The sequence below is a fragment of the Molothrus ater genome, chromosome 1 (assembly GCF_012460135.2).
Source record: "Molothrus ater isolate BHLD 08-10-18 breed brown headed cowbird chromosome 1, BPBGC_Mater_1.1, whole genome shotgun sequence".
NCBI classification, from domain to species: Eukaryota; Metazoa; Chordata; class Aves; order Passeriformes; family Icteridae; genus Molothrus; species Molothrus ater.
The window spans coordinates 136,156,348-136,171,562 of NC_050478.2; the positions used below are offsets into that span (position 1 = coordinate 136,156,348).

General features: G+C 39.8%; 1 protein-coding gene across 1 annotated transcript in view; it reads left to right on the forward strand.

The window, feature by feature from the left end:
* Positions 1-15,215, forward strand: part of SAMD12 (sterile alpha motif domain containing 12) — a 175,253-nt gene that overhangs the window by 16,870 nt on the left and 143,168 nt on the right. Inside the window, exon 2 of the mRNA XM_036398564.2 lies at positions 1,071-1,246. Coding sequence (XP_036254457.1) covers positions 1,071-1,246 — 176 coding nt within the window. The remainder of the gene's footprint in view (positions 1-1,070; positions 1,247-15,215) is intronic.

Below are 15,215 nucleotides of genomic sequence, written 5' to 3' on the forward strand. Positions count from 1 at the left end.
CCTGTGAGAGGCCTTCAAGGGCTGATCTGTAGCTGGTAGAAACTGGTAGTTCTTCCCCAGCTCCCCATCCTTTGCTTCTAAGTCAAGCAAGAGTAAAAGGGCAGCTTTTGTTTTGGCTGTACATTGTAGTTTAGGTTTCTATTCAGATCTGTCAAACATTGCACCACAGTATCTGAGCAAAGTTCTTTTGTACACAGGGGAAGTTGGGACCATTAATTACAAGTAGTGCTAAAAGTAGCCCAGTTGTGCAGGAACATAAATGCAAAAGTCAGTCACATAAAGGGGAAGTTATCTGAGTATCCACACATTTTTAAAATCACTACTATATGTGTGAGTGCTGAAACTGTGAAAATTTGGGCAGAAAGCAAGCTACTGCCATAGTTCTAAAAGGGCATTTCTTTTGTATGGTTTACATTTGTTTTATTTTTTTTCTCTGGATGCTTTCCTTATTCTGCTGTCGTTAGTCCCTACCTCATTATATACTCCTAGGGAGTACATCTCTCTTGCTTGTTAGGATGGTGTAGGTGGTAACTTGCAGTGGTACAAAGGACTGAAGGAGAAATAATCAGCTGGATAAGTCATTACTCTGTGCAGAGACTGACTTGCTGATTTTTTTGTGCATGGCTTACTTATCCCACATTCTTCAAGACCTAGAATGTTGTAGGAATTGAAAATGTAATAGAAAAACTTCAACTTGTTTGCCTAGAACAGAATAAAATGTATGGTTGGATGATGAACATTTAATAAAAGCTCTAAGTTGAGGGTCTTGGATGCTCCAGTGAATTCAGCAGAGCACCGTTCTGCATGGTAGCCTGCACTAAATAAATTTATACAGTGCTGCATTCCTCTCTTTTTCTTTCTCAAATATCTCACCTTGAATCCACATCAAAGTACAGATGGTTCATTTGCTGTGGTCTGACACAGCTCTGGTTACCGCATGGCACTTCTCAGTAGTTCGTGCTAAATGTTTGAACCGTTGGGTTCTTCTTTCCTAAAGCAATGTTTCCTAAAGCAACGTTTCTCATCTTTTTTCCCAGCTCTAAAACAATGTTTCTCCTATTTTTTCCCAGCTATCCATTGCAATCTGAATCCAAATGGTATTGATCACCCTGTCCCCACAGAAGGCATCAACCTGCAGCTTGAAGGCGAAGGAGTTGATTCGCTGGCGGTTAAGAACACCGGTACTCCCAAAGGGCCCGACTCAAAAGACACACCCAAGAGACAAGTGGAGCCAGAAATATCTAAGGTAGGTAGAATTGCCTTCTTATTTATTTTGGTGAGTCTTTAAGAATCCAGGCTTCTTGAAGTCCTGGTGTCTGCTTAAAAAGCATTTTTCATCCTGTTAAAGACATATAAAGGTGTAAAAATAGCAGTCAGTCTGAGGAAGTGGGTGTTAGAGAAGCAAGGTACTGCTGTGGAGTTGTAGCATACACACATCTTGGATATTCCACTATTCTGTTTTTCTCTAAATGAAGATAATTAAAGTAATGGGATCTCTCTTTTTCAGACACTGTGGAGACTTTTTCCAAATGACTTGGGTAACAAGCAGAAGGGGCACAGAAATGTTTTTCTTGAGGTTATTTTTTAGTTTGTTTGTTTGCATATTTTTTTTTCTCGAGTCAGGTAAAGGAGGAGAAAAGTTCTATGGATATATGAATAAGTGGATTTTTATATGGGTGACTGATTTTAATAATCTGTCAACTCATTTTAGGTAAAATACCAGGCCAGTTCTTCCATGTCTGATATGACAGTGAGCAAACGTAGTTTAGAGATGAGTTCCTGAAAACAAACATATCTGTTCTTACTCATAAGCTTTTACTTCTTGTATGAGTGCAGCAGACATGACTACCAAGTGCAAGTGAATGTGTGTACTCAAGATACTTTGGTATAGGACAGTAATTTGTCATATTAGATACATTTTTAACTGGAATCACAGAATATTCTGAGTTGGAAAGGATCCCACAAGGATCATCAAATCCAGCTCCTAAGTGGATGGCCCGTACAGGGATTGAACCCACAAGCTTGGCATTACTAGCACTAGGCTCTAACCAAGGAAGCTCAGAGTCAAAAGACAGATAAGAGAATGTTATAAAATAATTGGGAAACATTCTTTAAAAGCCTTATCAGTATTTTTGATTCTTAAAGGCCTAAAACCAGGAGTTTGGGGGTAATTTCTGCAGAGTGGAAAATTGAGTCTTTATTGAATCTGACACTTTGAGAGTTATTAGAGCAAATAAAATGAGTGTCTTTTTTTCTAACAGGTTCAAAAAGGCAATAGAAATTATTTCAATGACTGAACAAATAGGAGTATTTCCTACTGCCAACAGTAGAATAAACTTAAAAAATAATACACATATGATTGTGATGTATGTCACTTTTGGAATAAAATAGTATTAAATGTTTTGAGCTATTTCCTTGACAATTAAGGTTTGGTATGAATTCTCCATTCTATTTTTTATCTAAAATATCTAGTTTAAAGTTATTACAACTTAACTCATTTCATTCTGACTTAATGCATCAAACTAGATCCTTCATTACAGGCTTGCAGCAATTAAAAAACCTCTGCTACCTGCAATCTGTTTGGTGGCCATTTATCAACCACCTTGCTGATTTGTCATGAACCCTTGGAGAACAGGTTTGTGGTTACTGATTTGAAATACCCATTTGGTAACAAGACCACCAGATTTTGGATGGGTTTTGAGACAAAGCTCAGCAAATAAGGCATTTGCCCAGCTGTTCACAAAGGCAAGCTAACCCTGCTCATGTTTCAACATCAGCAGATGAAAATCTGCCCTGTATTGAAGGCTGAGGAGGTGTGGTAAACTTGGAAACCATACAAGCTTGGGAGTGAAGAAACTAAATGGTGCAGTAGGGCTCCCAACTGAGAATGGGCTTGTGTGTAGCTGACATGGAATACAGTCATATCAAAGTTGTCTTTGCTTGCAAAAAACTTATCCTAATGAAAAATCAGAGTGAAATACATCAGTGACTTAATGTAAGCAAGCCTGCTGTCACTGTCTGAGCTGTGATTGTTGGACTGATGAATATAAAACAGGCTGTCCTTGCTGGAGATGGCTGGGGAAGAGGGGAAGTGTGGTGCTCTCAAAGTACTGAAATCCAGTATTTGTTTTCCACATATGATTGCAGTAGCTTTATTTAGAAAACTGGGCATGATTCAGATTTAAAAACAAACAAACAAACTGATTTTTTGCTTAATGGAATAAGCTTAACATAGTAGCATCAAGCAAATGGATTGGACTATTTTTCTAAATTTATTGCTGCCTTGTTAGTAACTTTGTCTTTTATGTGTGTATTAATTTAGTGATGTTTTTCATCTGGATTCATGTTATAGCTTGAGGTGACCTGTCTTTTCTGGCTTGCTCTGCCTTAAATTTAAATATTGGTTTGCTTTGTCCTCTAAAATGTGAGTATGGAGTTGACTTCAGCTTGTGTAGCTTTAAGAGTTAAATTAAGCTGCCATTAGGAAACTTCATCCATGCAATCATATATGTACAGTGGAAAGAGGAGCAGGAATTCAGGAAAGTTTTGTAAATAAAACATTGTGAACAGAGCCATTTGTTTTATATTTCCATTGCACAGTTGTTTTTAAAAGGATTTCTTTGCAGTCCTGTATATTCAAATAATATCAACACACACCTCATATTCACAGTAGTGAGACCTGTGTTGCACAAAGCAGTGCAATGTATTGAATATAATTTAAGATGCCTCCTAGGCTCTTGTTCCTGCTTTCAGCTTTCTAATTTGTCATCAAGATCACTTCCAGCACTTTAAACATCTGGTTTTGCTGTCCAAAGAAACAAACAAAATCTCCTTTCTAATGAAGTGTGTCCTTTCTTTTCTGTCCTCAGCTATGGAATTAAAGAACAGTAGTAACTTGTGGCTTACAGACAGATTTAAAGTTCCTTTTTATGCAGCTACTGTAATGTAAATATGGGAGTACAAGTGTTTGTTTCTATATTTGGGATGCACACAACAGAAAGCATAGCTCCAGTGAAGGATCACTCATTTATAAGTTCCTGATGAATATGGAATTTAGTATTTATAGGCTGACTGAGGTAAAATTATAATGGAAAATGGAACAATGATCTTAGTCTCCCTCAGCTGGTTCCCTAAGGAACCACCTTGTTACAAATATGAGCAAGTCCAAAACTAGCAAGATTATTCATAGCTAAACTAATGCCTATAATCTAGTCAGACTCTGATAATCTTCAGGATAGAATACAAATTAAGGAACAGATATTAACTGTAAAAATGCTTCATTTTTTATTTATATATCAATATACATATTTTCTTGGTCAGTAACTGATTTTTCAGCATTCCTGGTATATAAAAACAATTCAGGCAGTTGAGTGGTCACTTTCACAGAGCAGTAAAAGCCACTGGAGAAAGCAAGGATGGTTTTTAATATGCATTTTAAAATATAAATTATTTCTTTACCACCTATGTTTAAGCACTGTTATGTGTGTTTTCTGGAATTCTTACCTTTTTCATTGAAATGTTACTTCTGGCTCTTATGTCTCATCTGTTTGGTTTTAATTCCATAGTCACAGAGCAGAGTTCTGTTAAAAACAAGCTAACAAAGGTTTTGCTATACTTTTGGAATCCTGTACTTCTCTGAGTATAGGCAGCTTTTTTAAGGAGATTCAGAAAATGATCTCTTAAACCAGTATTGACTTTTATCAAGTCCTCCCCCATGATGCACTCACAAAGCCTTGTTGATGGTGGGTGTGAGACTCAAATCTGGGCTCTTGCTCATTAGGAGGTTATTTATTCAGGGAGTTTTCTTTCCTGAGTAAGGTGTGCATACCTGGTGACACATTTTGTCTCATTATGTAGTAGCAGCAATTGCAAATAATAAAGGCTTTTTAATGGCAACTACTGCTGTTAGGCTTTTTATGTTGTGTTAGCAATTGCAGTTTTTTTTTTTTTATTTGACTCGAGAGAAATTAACAGTCCTTTAAAATGGTCACGAAAACTATGAAAAGAAACTGGTAAAAGAAGTGAGAAGCTTTTATCTTGTCTTCTGTTGATAAGTGCTATATAGACATCAGTAGACTATGTTTTGTTGCAGTGTAGCTCATTAGTTCTTTTGGTTGCTTCTGCTTTCTAAAAAAAAAACCCTTTTTTAAAAATTATATAGAACAACACTGAAGGGCTGACTGAACTCAGTACCAAGAGGATAAGAATTCATCTCAGCTTACTGGGCTCAGTTCAGGACTGACTGGGGTAGAAACAGCTCCTCTGGCTTCCCTGGCAGGGATATGCTCTGCTCAGCAAGTGGGAGGGGTGGAGGGTGTCAAATGTGTGGTGAAAAGTTGAAGCACAGAAGAGTAAGGATTTTAAGTAATAAAGGTGTTACAGAATTCCTAGAAATATTAAAATTTTGTCAGTTATTTAAATAAAAAAAAAAAGTCTTGGTACTGTTCTCTAAAAAGAGACTAGGAAAAGTAATTTTCCAGAAGAATTCTCCAGTTTTTAAATCCGTGGCTTCTGCTTCACAGTGTTTATCCCTTTTGGTCAAGCTTATCAAATGGGTTGGATGAGAAAGACCATGTTAGGCCAGTCTGGGTGAGGCTCTAAGCAATCTGATCCTGTGCCAGGGGGCTGGAACTGGATCATAATGGTCCCTTCCAACCCAAACCATTCTATATCCCCTCCCCACACTTTTTTTTTTAACCTTTATTTGCAGTTGAGAAACACCAATGCCCACTGAACTGGGGCAATGAGGTTTTACCATTTTGAGTTGTCTTCCTATTATCTTCCCCTTTGAAGAAGATAATAGGAAGTCTCTTGTGAGACTTCTGGTGGCCACAGGATATGGGAAAAAGAACCAGATTAGACTGATTGAAGCAACATTTTTCTGTTGAAGTGAAGGTTCAGCAAAACCCCAGCTGGGCTGTTCAGTTCATCCAGATTTTACTTTAAAATTTTATGTCAGGGCGTTTGAATTACAGATCTCTGTGTGTTTCTGAGTAAGGTACTGACCCTGGATTGGGAAATGTTACTTTACTGATAGATAGTTTGCTTTTCTTAGCTTACTTTTGTGGAGAAGCAGTTAACAGATTTCCACTGTCCACATCAGACCACCACAATGAAAGTCAATTTTTTCCCTCTCCCACTCTGACTGTGATAGTGACAAAACACCACTTACTGCATTGGGTCTTCTTTACGACTAACAAAAATGGGCACAGAATCTCAGTGTAGAATATATCTGAAGTGGGCTTAAAAACATTTGGTAAATGTTACTATCACATAGCTGAAATAATACACTTCAGGATAATGTGCCTTTCTAGTGTCTCATTCTGTGATTATTAGTAGTACACAATAATTACTGTGCCTGCTTCTATCTTAATATTCAATGCACTTTTCATGTGTTGCATTGTTATAAGTATGCATGTAAATTGGGGGCTGAAATGTTTGATGTGTATGCATCCCTTCCTCTCTCAGCCTGTCATTCACAATTGTGACCTCTGGCTGATGCCTGAAGTTTCAGAACCATGCAGTGAGCAAGCCTCTGATCCTGAGCTGTGAAACAGCAGTGCTGGGTGACTTTGTGCATTTCAAGTCACTGAGAGTGATATTTTGTTTATCATTCTGGGATTTCACTGGAGAGAATGAAGTGCTGAGGTAACCCTACCTGTACTGCAAAATACAGCTGCTTAGTTCAGAATCCACACTCTCACAACCAAGAAAAACAAGAAACATCTCTCTCTGTTGGGGTCCTCTAAGCCAGCTTACCACAGGAGGACAAATGTCTGATTCAAAATCCCAGTACATTCTTGTTGTAGCATGATTTTTGCCATTGCTGTATCATCCATTCTTGCTATAAATAGTTTAATTTGAAGGCCCACATTTTTACAGCAAGGTTTCTCCATTCAGCATAAAAGATCTGGTTTCTCCTGTTCATTCTGTTCACAATGATTGCATGCCTGGGGATTCTGAAAAATGTCATCTCCTCTGCTGACAGCATCCATTTGGAAGTTGGAGATCTTGACAAGTTAGTGGGTTGTGCTCTGTCCAGGACAGTGAGGGAAGGGCAGGTGGAAAGGACCATTTGTGTCCTTCTCCTTTGCCCCTCATCTCAAAGTGGGACTGTTTTCCTATTGGTTTTCTCCCCACAGGAAATCAAAATAATAAACTCAGACTAATTCTTAGCTCTTAGGTGATATAAGAACAGGTGAAGTTTATTCACAAAGACACTGTTGATTGACCTTCTGAACAAAAGGCCTTTATGAAGTTCACCTGTACAAGCACACTCCCTTTACGACTTCAGTCCATCAGGCTATACTAGGAAGAAGAATTTGTTAGGATTTTACAGCTGGATTTTTTAACAGCTGGACTGCTACTTTCAGAAACAAATCAAGGATGAAAACATTTTGGATAGTTGCATGCACACAGGTGCTTGCACGTGGAGGACATCGAGGTGTTGGCCCCTGGGAAGCGCTGCAGTCTGTGACCCTGAGGTGTGCTCGGGGCTGCACAAGCACTCAGCAAGGAGGTGGCTGCTGCTGCAGAGACACAGTCCTTGTACAGGGCTGCCTTGAGCAGATGGTTACAAAGAGGCAGCTGACAGAGCATAAGGAGGGAAGTGTAGTCTGATCTGGCTCCTGTTGTCCTGTGAAAACTATCAATGTGAAATTTGTGTTCTTTCCCATTGCACTAGTGTGAAAAGGAGCAGCAATTGCAGTACATATTAGCAAACATAAGCAGTAAAAAGCTGTGGTAGTGCTCTAGAAATAAGTGGGATGTTTAATACTAGAGACACATGTAGATACAGACACCTTATTTAAAACAACTCCACTTCGGGGAAAAAGAAATGTAGATAAAAAGATGGAGTGGCTTTTAGAGGAAAAAGCCATTCCATACAGCATGTGGATGCATATTGTACTTACAGTGCCAGTTCTGCTGCTTGCCTCATTGTGAAGCTGTTTCACAAGCCATCCAAACCCTCTGCTTCCACTTTGAAGCTACTTTAAGGGCTTCAAAAATAAAGCAGTATTTTAATGACACAGCTGCCTTGTTGGGGATGGAAAATATAGAACTCCCTGGTCAAGAAAATAATAGCATTATGATTAGAGGGATTACAAAATGTACTATGGAAGCAATTTAGCCTTTAAAATGGAAAATGCTCCACTGCTGACACTACAGGTCTGTGAATGGTGTATTTCACCTGAGTTATAACTCATAAATATAATATAATAAAATAAGATATTTTATTAATCTGCCTCATGTGTTTGCTGGCAGTTGCTGTAGTCACTAGAGAATCATAGAACCATTTGTTTTGGAAGCAACCATAAAGATGATCTTGTTCCAGCCACCCTGGCATGGGAAGGGACACCTTTCACTGGACCAGGTTGCTCAGAGCTCCATCCAGCCTGGCCTTGAACGCTTCCAGAGATGGGGCATCCACAGCTTCTCTGGGTAACCTGTGCCAGTGCCTCATCACCCTCACAGTCAGGAATTTTTTCTAATATCTAAACCTATTTTTCTTTCAGTTGGAAGCCATTCTTCCTTCTCCTGTCACTACATGTCCTTCTAAAAAGTGTCCTCCATCTTCCTTGGAGGCTCCTTTCAGATACTGGAAAGCTGCAATTAGGTCACCCAGAGCCTTTTCTTCAGGCTGAATAATCCCAATTCTCCCAGCCTTTCCTCACAGGAGAGGTGCTCCATCCTGCTAATCATCTTGGTGACCTCCTCTGGGCTCACTTCAACTGCTCCATGTCCTTCTGTGCTGGGGACCCCAGAGCTGGATGCTGCACTGCAGGTGGGGCCTCACTAGAGTGGAGTAGAGGGGGAGAGACACCTCCAGCGTCCTCTACAAGTGGGAATTTTTGTCCTTTCCATTTCAAAAAATAACATAATTGTGGAGAACTGGGAGTGAGAAGTGTCATAGTCACAAAAGGAGTGTGGGACTGCAGTAGTCTTGATAATGTGTGGAAGGAGTTTCTTGGGTTATCACCACCAAGAAGGGGAAGAATGTCATTAGAAGAGCCTGGAAAAGGGTGGCCTGGGGCAGCATGAGGTCTGTCTTTCCCTGAGTTTCTGTGGGTAGAGTTCAGTTTGCTGATGAAGGCAAATTAAATTACATGTCTGTGTGTAAGCTAGGTATGTAAACTCCTCCTACATTTGGTGCAATCTAGTCAGCATGCTCACAGGAGCAAGAGAGGGATCAGGCTCAGTCTGAAGTGAGTGCTGCTCACCTGAAGCTGTCTGCATTTTGGGGATTGTTTTGACACTTGAGTTTAGGTGTTTGGATCTCAAACTTGGTTCTTTCCTCTCCCTTACTGTCTAACCAGCTTTGCATTTGCTATTGCAGTGGTTATCCATGTCTGATGGTATAGTAGAGGAAATGTATTGTACTTGAATATCTGTATAGAGGCTTTGCCCCGGGAGGTCCCGGTTGTCCTTGATGGGCTGCAGCTGTGACCAATGAAGATAACTGGGATAAAAGAGGGTGGGTTAGCAGGTCAGGGAGAGGCTTGGAGGAGCTCTGAACTAAGAAAGAGGCTGTGCAGTGAAGATCTGCAGCCATAAGAACACACCAAGGAGGTATGGGACTTTAGAAATTTGATAACAACAGTATGGGACTCTAGAAATAGAACAGCAACATGATGGAGGTGTAACCTTGTGCTGGGAGAAGCTGTTTCAGAAGCTGCACTTACCTCGAAAATCATACTTGGAACAATTAGAATAGACTGCTCACATATATATGGTTGTGTTCAAAATTATATTCTGGCAAGCAAATACCATGTAATCTGAAAAAAGCGTCTTACCTTTTAGATTAAAAACAAATTATTGGAGTGTGTGTGTTTCATTTTTACCCTCTTAGTTTAATTGGTCTTGGACTTTTAGAAGGCTGTTGCTCCTCTCTAGAAGTGAAGCTCTTGCTGTCTGGCTCAGTTTACCCAAATATAGAAGAATGTTGATAACTAGGACTAGTTAAAACTATTGTTTCAGTAGAAATCTGAGATATGGACTGAATTTTCTAACAAAATTTCAAACCTGATATATGGAATAAATTTGCTAACAAAATTTTGTCTTGTACATGTACATTTGATTTATTGTTCAGGTCAGGCTATCTGAGAGTAACAAATGCAGCAGCACATTTGCTGCTGTTCCCGTTCTTCTCCATGGGACAGATTCTCAAGCTGTTTTCCATGGTGGGTAGTGTTAGAGGCTTGCACTGGTGCTTTCTCATGCCTCTGGTTTTGACTGGAAGTATTTGGTGGATGGAGACTGAAGTAAACTGGTGTTTTGCTCTGAGGGGCCTCTAGGCACTGCACAAATGCCAACAGTAATGACCTCTGATGTCAAGGGAGGATTTTCAATATTCTCTCGTGTCATACTTTTCAAATACCAGGGTTTTTTTAGGTGTTTATGAATGTGGACTTCATTCAGAAGTGTTTTGGTTTTATCTGAATTCTACAGTCAGCTGCAGATTATTGTGTTGCTGCTGTACCACTGCAGGGAGCAGGGAAACAACTCTCAAAGTTTAAAGCGTGCATTTTCTATAATGCTGTGTACCATCCGTGGGGCAAGCAGAAGATAAGATAAATGTTGTGTTTAATGAGATTCTTCCCTTTTTAGTTTTTTTTACCAACTCATTTGTAAATAGCATGGGGTTTCCTTGGTTGTAATGCCATTAAGTGAAACTTTGATACAGTGATTCAGCCTGGGGATGGCCTGAAGTGCCTGTGTCCTACTTCCAGCACTTTTGTGCTTCTAGTAATGTTGATGGTGTGCTTTTACATTGTCATTAGCTGCTCTTGGAATTCGCAGGGTTAGTTCAAAAATGAGAATGATGTCCAAGTATGACAGAGTCTTGAACTGAAAGAAGCATTGCAACTGCTCAGTGAGAGGGCAGCTGGAGTGAGGAAGCAGTACAATAGCATGTTTCTTTGAATTTGGGAGGTGCTAATGTGCAACTGAGACCTTTGGCACTTTTGGTGAGGAAATTTTCTTGTCTGACCATCCAAGAGCCACTCTGGGAGTCACACTAGCACGACCTGGGCTGGGTCTGAGGCCCCTTCCCAGCCGCTGAGATGGTCAGACCAGGTTTCCTTACTGCCTCTACCCTGTCTTTTCCACAGTAGAATCTCAGACATGTGGATACTTAAAATAATTTCATCATTGTGCAATAACAAAATAACAACTTGAGCTGCTGCCTCTTAGGAAGGAGCCCGAACAAAGGAAACCCTGGGCTTCTGTATCCTTATGATACAGAGGAAGGTCTGGGCTCTTCCTGCTGAGTCACTGGCTCCTGCTGTGGCTCTGAGTCACCTGGCTGGTGCCACAGGTCCCTGGGCCCTTTGCTATGCAAAGGGTGGGTGCCAGGTCTCAGCCTCTCTCCTGCCACCCAGAGCTCAGTCTGCAGCTCTCACTGCAGCTGCTCACCAAGCTACCTGTACTGAGTGTATTCCTGAGCACTTGGAAAAGACAAATACTGTTGGTGATAGTGGCATGAAACATCACAAGTAAATTTCCTTTTGGAGATTAGGGCATGTGTATCCAATTCTATCAACAAATCAACAGTTTAAGAAGAGAAAAGAGATTACATTTTAGGTTTTTTACTTACTTTAGCTTTTGAACTGTCTCTTGTTCTGTTTTTGCAAAGCTGTGATGCTTTCCTATTCTCTGAATATTCCAGCTGCCCTCTTCAGTCTGCCACCCCTGTCACACTGTACAGATTGACACATAGCCATCTCCTGCCTGCCACTTCAGTCTCCACTTTACCTGCTGATTCTGTCACCCCTAAAGCCTTGATGAGGAATGTCTTTCCCCTCCCTAGCTGATGAGTGTCTTTTGTCAGGGTTAGATACAGCAGTTAAGGCTAATGTAATACTCAGTTTTGCTTTGCAAACTGTTGCCTGAAATGGGAGATGCTGATCCTCATCCCTGTGGTGCAGTGCTACTGAGCCCCACCACCTATGCCTGATTCAGAATGAATAACCAGCAGAATGTGTTGGGGCTTCCCAGCTGTCTGTGAGTGTGCAGTGGGAGAGGCTCAGCGTGGGTTCCGAGAGACAGCTGTGCCCATCTCATGTCCCTCAGCAGCTCTCAGATGTGACCCTTCTTGCAATCTCAAGAGCTGCAACAGTAGGAGCAGTGAGAGTGTGCAGCCCTGGCTGCTGGGAACTCTTTGGGTTACAGGAAGTGGTTATATAGTAGCCATTTTTGCTAATGTAAATATTTAATTTCCTGCTTACACAACTGCTAGCAGTCACTAAATGGTCTGGAACATCAATTCTTCCATCTCCCTTACCTCCTAGTTCTTTACCCAGAGATCAGAGTTATTACTGGTAGGGGCTGTTGCCAGAAGATTTACTTGGTAGAATGAATATTTCGAATTCTACCAATGTGTAGGAATTAATATTGTGATGAGGCATCAAGCTGCACTTCTGGGGTTAAATGTGTCTTTAATATGCATATCTAAATATAGAAAACCTTCAGCACTGAACAAGGTAGAGATACTGCATATCTTGAGGCCTTTTTTCTATCTTTAACAAAGAAAATCTCGTAAGTGGGTATTATGTTCTGCCAATTTTCCTTTTTCCTCTAATGTCTGTAAGTGCATCCATCAACTTTGCTGACCTAGACACCCTCTACTTTTTTTTGCCTTTTTTTCCTTGCTTTAAACAGAAGCATGACAATAGAGTCTGTACCTAATGGTTTTAGAACTGCTATTAATCCATCTTTCATTCAAGGCTGATTGCTTTCATTCTTAGCAGCATGCTTTAGATTGTGAAAGATGTTGTGAATGTCTTTTCATTATTAAAGGGCAGATGTGATTCAACTTCAGCACACCTATGCTGAAAATACAGTCTTCTATCTAAATAAAGCTTGTAATAGGTTTGAAGATGTCTTTTTAAATAAACAATATTCTTATTGTTCATTTAAAAATACATCTTCAAACCTAGAGTAGAAAAAGATTTTCTGGAGGTAAAGGCTATCACAACAGTATGTTCTCCTTTAGATATGACTGTCTCAAACTTACTTTTCTTTTAGTAAGTTGGAACTTTTGCATTTTTTTTAGGTTTGTCCTGAAGAGCAAATAGCTTGTCAGATTTGTCAACGTTTCAGCATTAGGTGGTAATATGTGAAGTCGATGAGGAAAACTGAGACAGGATGAAAAATGAGCTAACCTGCAAGTGTACTAAACCTTCCTGAAGCCTTTATTGTTGGCTGTAGAAGAAGATTCTGAAGTGCTTGTTAAGGTTTATGCTTATTTAACTGTCACCATGGATTTCTTTTTCTGTGGGGAAGGCTACTTTGTGGCTTGCAAACTGTAGTTAATGGTCCATAGTGACTGGTAGCAGATAATTTTGGAAAGTTTTTTTGCCTGAATAATTATCAGCTCTGTTTTTCCTATTTCATGTTCCCTTACTCTCTCCTGAAATAATTTAGTATTGGAAGGTCTTAAGTTTTAAAGAATATTTTCTAATAGGAAGAAAAAAAAAAAAAGAGCAGTGCCAAATAAAATGCTTAGATCAGGTAAGTGTTCAGCATGCTGATTAAACTGTCAAATTCAGATGAAATTCAGTTAGTTGTGTACATCCATTGTACCTACTGTGCCTTCTGCTTTTTGCTGTGTAGAAAACAGTATAAGATAGTACCTACCTGATAGTACCTGTTTGGTTTTAGTTGTGACTTTGTTTTGGTTTGGATTTTTTCCTGTTGATCTTTTATTCCCTTTGTGGGAAAAAACCCCACACCAGAGTGCATGCTATTATTGCTCTACAATATTTTATGCAAAATGTGATTTCTGAAACCACAAAATAAACTGAACAGATGAAATTGAATTTAAAAATTAAGCTAGCTTCTCTATGTGAGGCACAGTGATGACAAAACTGGGTCATTGTTGATGAAATTCTTATTTAACTCCTTTCTGCATGTTCATCACCTTCTTCCTCTCAGAACCGTCTCCCCTGGTTAGGTTTTTGTTCTGGATTTGTGGATTGTTGTGTTGTCATGTGTTGCCACAAACCCGCTTCCCTTCAGCATCTAACAAAGGCTTCTACAAGACTGGAGAGGAGACATCATGCACAGGAAGTGTGTCCTAGCTGAACTAAGCTGATGATGGAGCACCCCATTTAATGATGTAGCACATTTCAGTCCCCAGCCCCTACTGTCTCTCATTTTACTGAGTTGGCAGCTCAGTTCTGACTTCAGTGAGTTGATCAGTTTTTCACCCACCTGAATGATCAGTGAATTTTGGTAGAAAAGTTACTCTGATTTCCTATTTTTATGCTCTTGAAGCATATATATATAAAGGATTTAGCTCTCAGACTGTTGCGGTGCAAATCTCACATGGTAATTGCAACACTGCTAGCAAGTACTTTCAAATGATGTGCCAGAGTACTTCAGTGCATCTTTACTGTGTTTTATGCCTGTGTTTAGAAGTGATCAAGATGTTAGATAGCATTCCTAGAGGTTATTTCTGAGAATATTAGCCAAGAGAGTTTTTTGAAATTGATAATATTTTCTTGTCTGTCAGGAAACGGCCTTTTCCTATGTGCATCTGCTAATATTTTTGTGTAATAAAATAATAAAAGGTTGTAGTACTGTGTTTAAAGAAATAAAACAGCAGCAGGATAAAAGTGAGGAAGAAACATCCATCTCCATGTAATCTTCTCCATGAGAACATAGAAGGATATTTCATTGCATGAAGTAAGCCTTTAAAGGAGGTTGTTGCTTCTCCTCCAGGGACAGTTCAAATGTTTTTGACTTAAGTGTGGAAAACCCTTGTTGACTAAGGAGGTTTTGGAAATGTCCTCATAAACAGCTGGTGATAACATGTTAATTTATAATTGTAAGGTGGTGATATAGCAGCTGTGTACAAGAGGTGATCATCTCCATGTGGGAATCTTCAATCACAAGGTGAAATGGGAAAGAAATGGGAAAGTGTGCTACTGCATCTTGGAGCAGTTGGGCTCTGGTGAGCCACGAGCAGGAGAACAGCTTAAATGTATTAGGGGAGACAGGGCAGGTGAGAAAATGTGAAAAGTACTGACACACCTGTAAGAGAAAGGTGAATTCCTAAAAGCTGAAACACAATGGAATGCAGTGCCTTGCAGAACTCCCTGGGGCTGTCAAAGTGCTGCCTGTCAGTAGATGGTGCTCTTTATATCAGCTATTTACTGTTGCTGCCTGTGTTTGGCCATGTTTTCATCTAAAAGGTCTGATAACATTCTTTA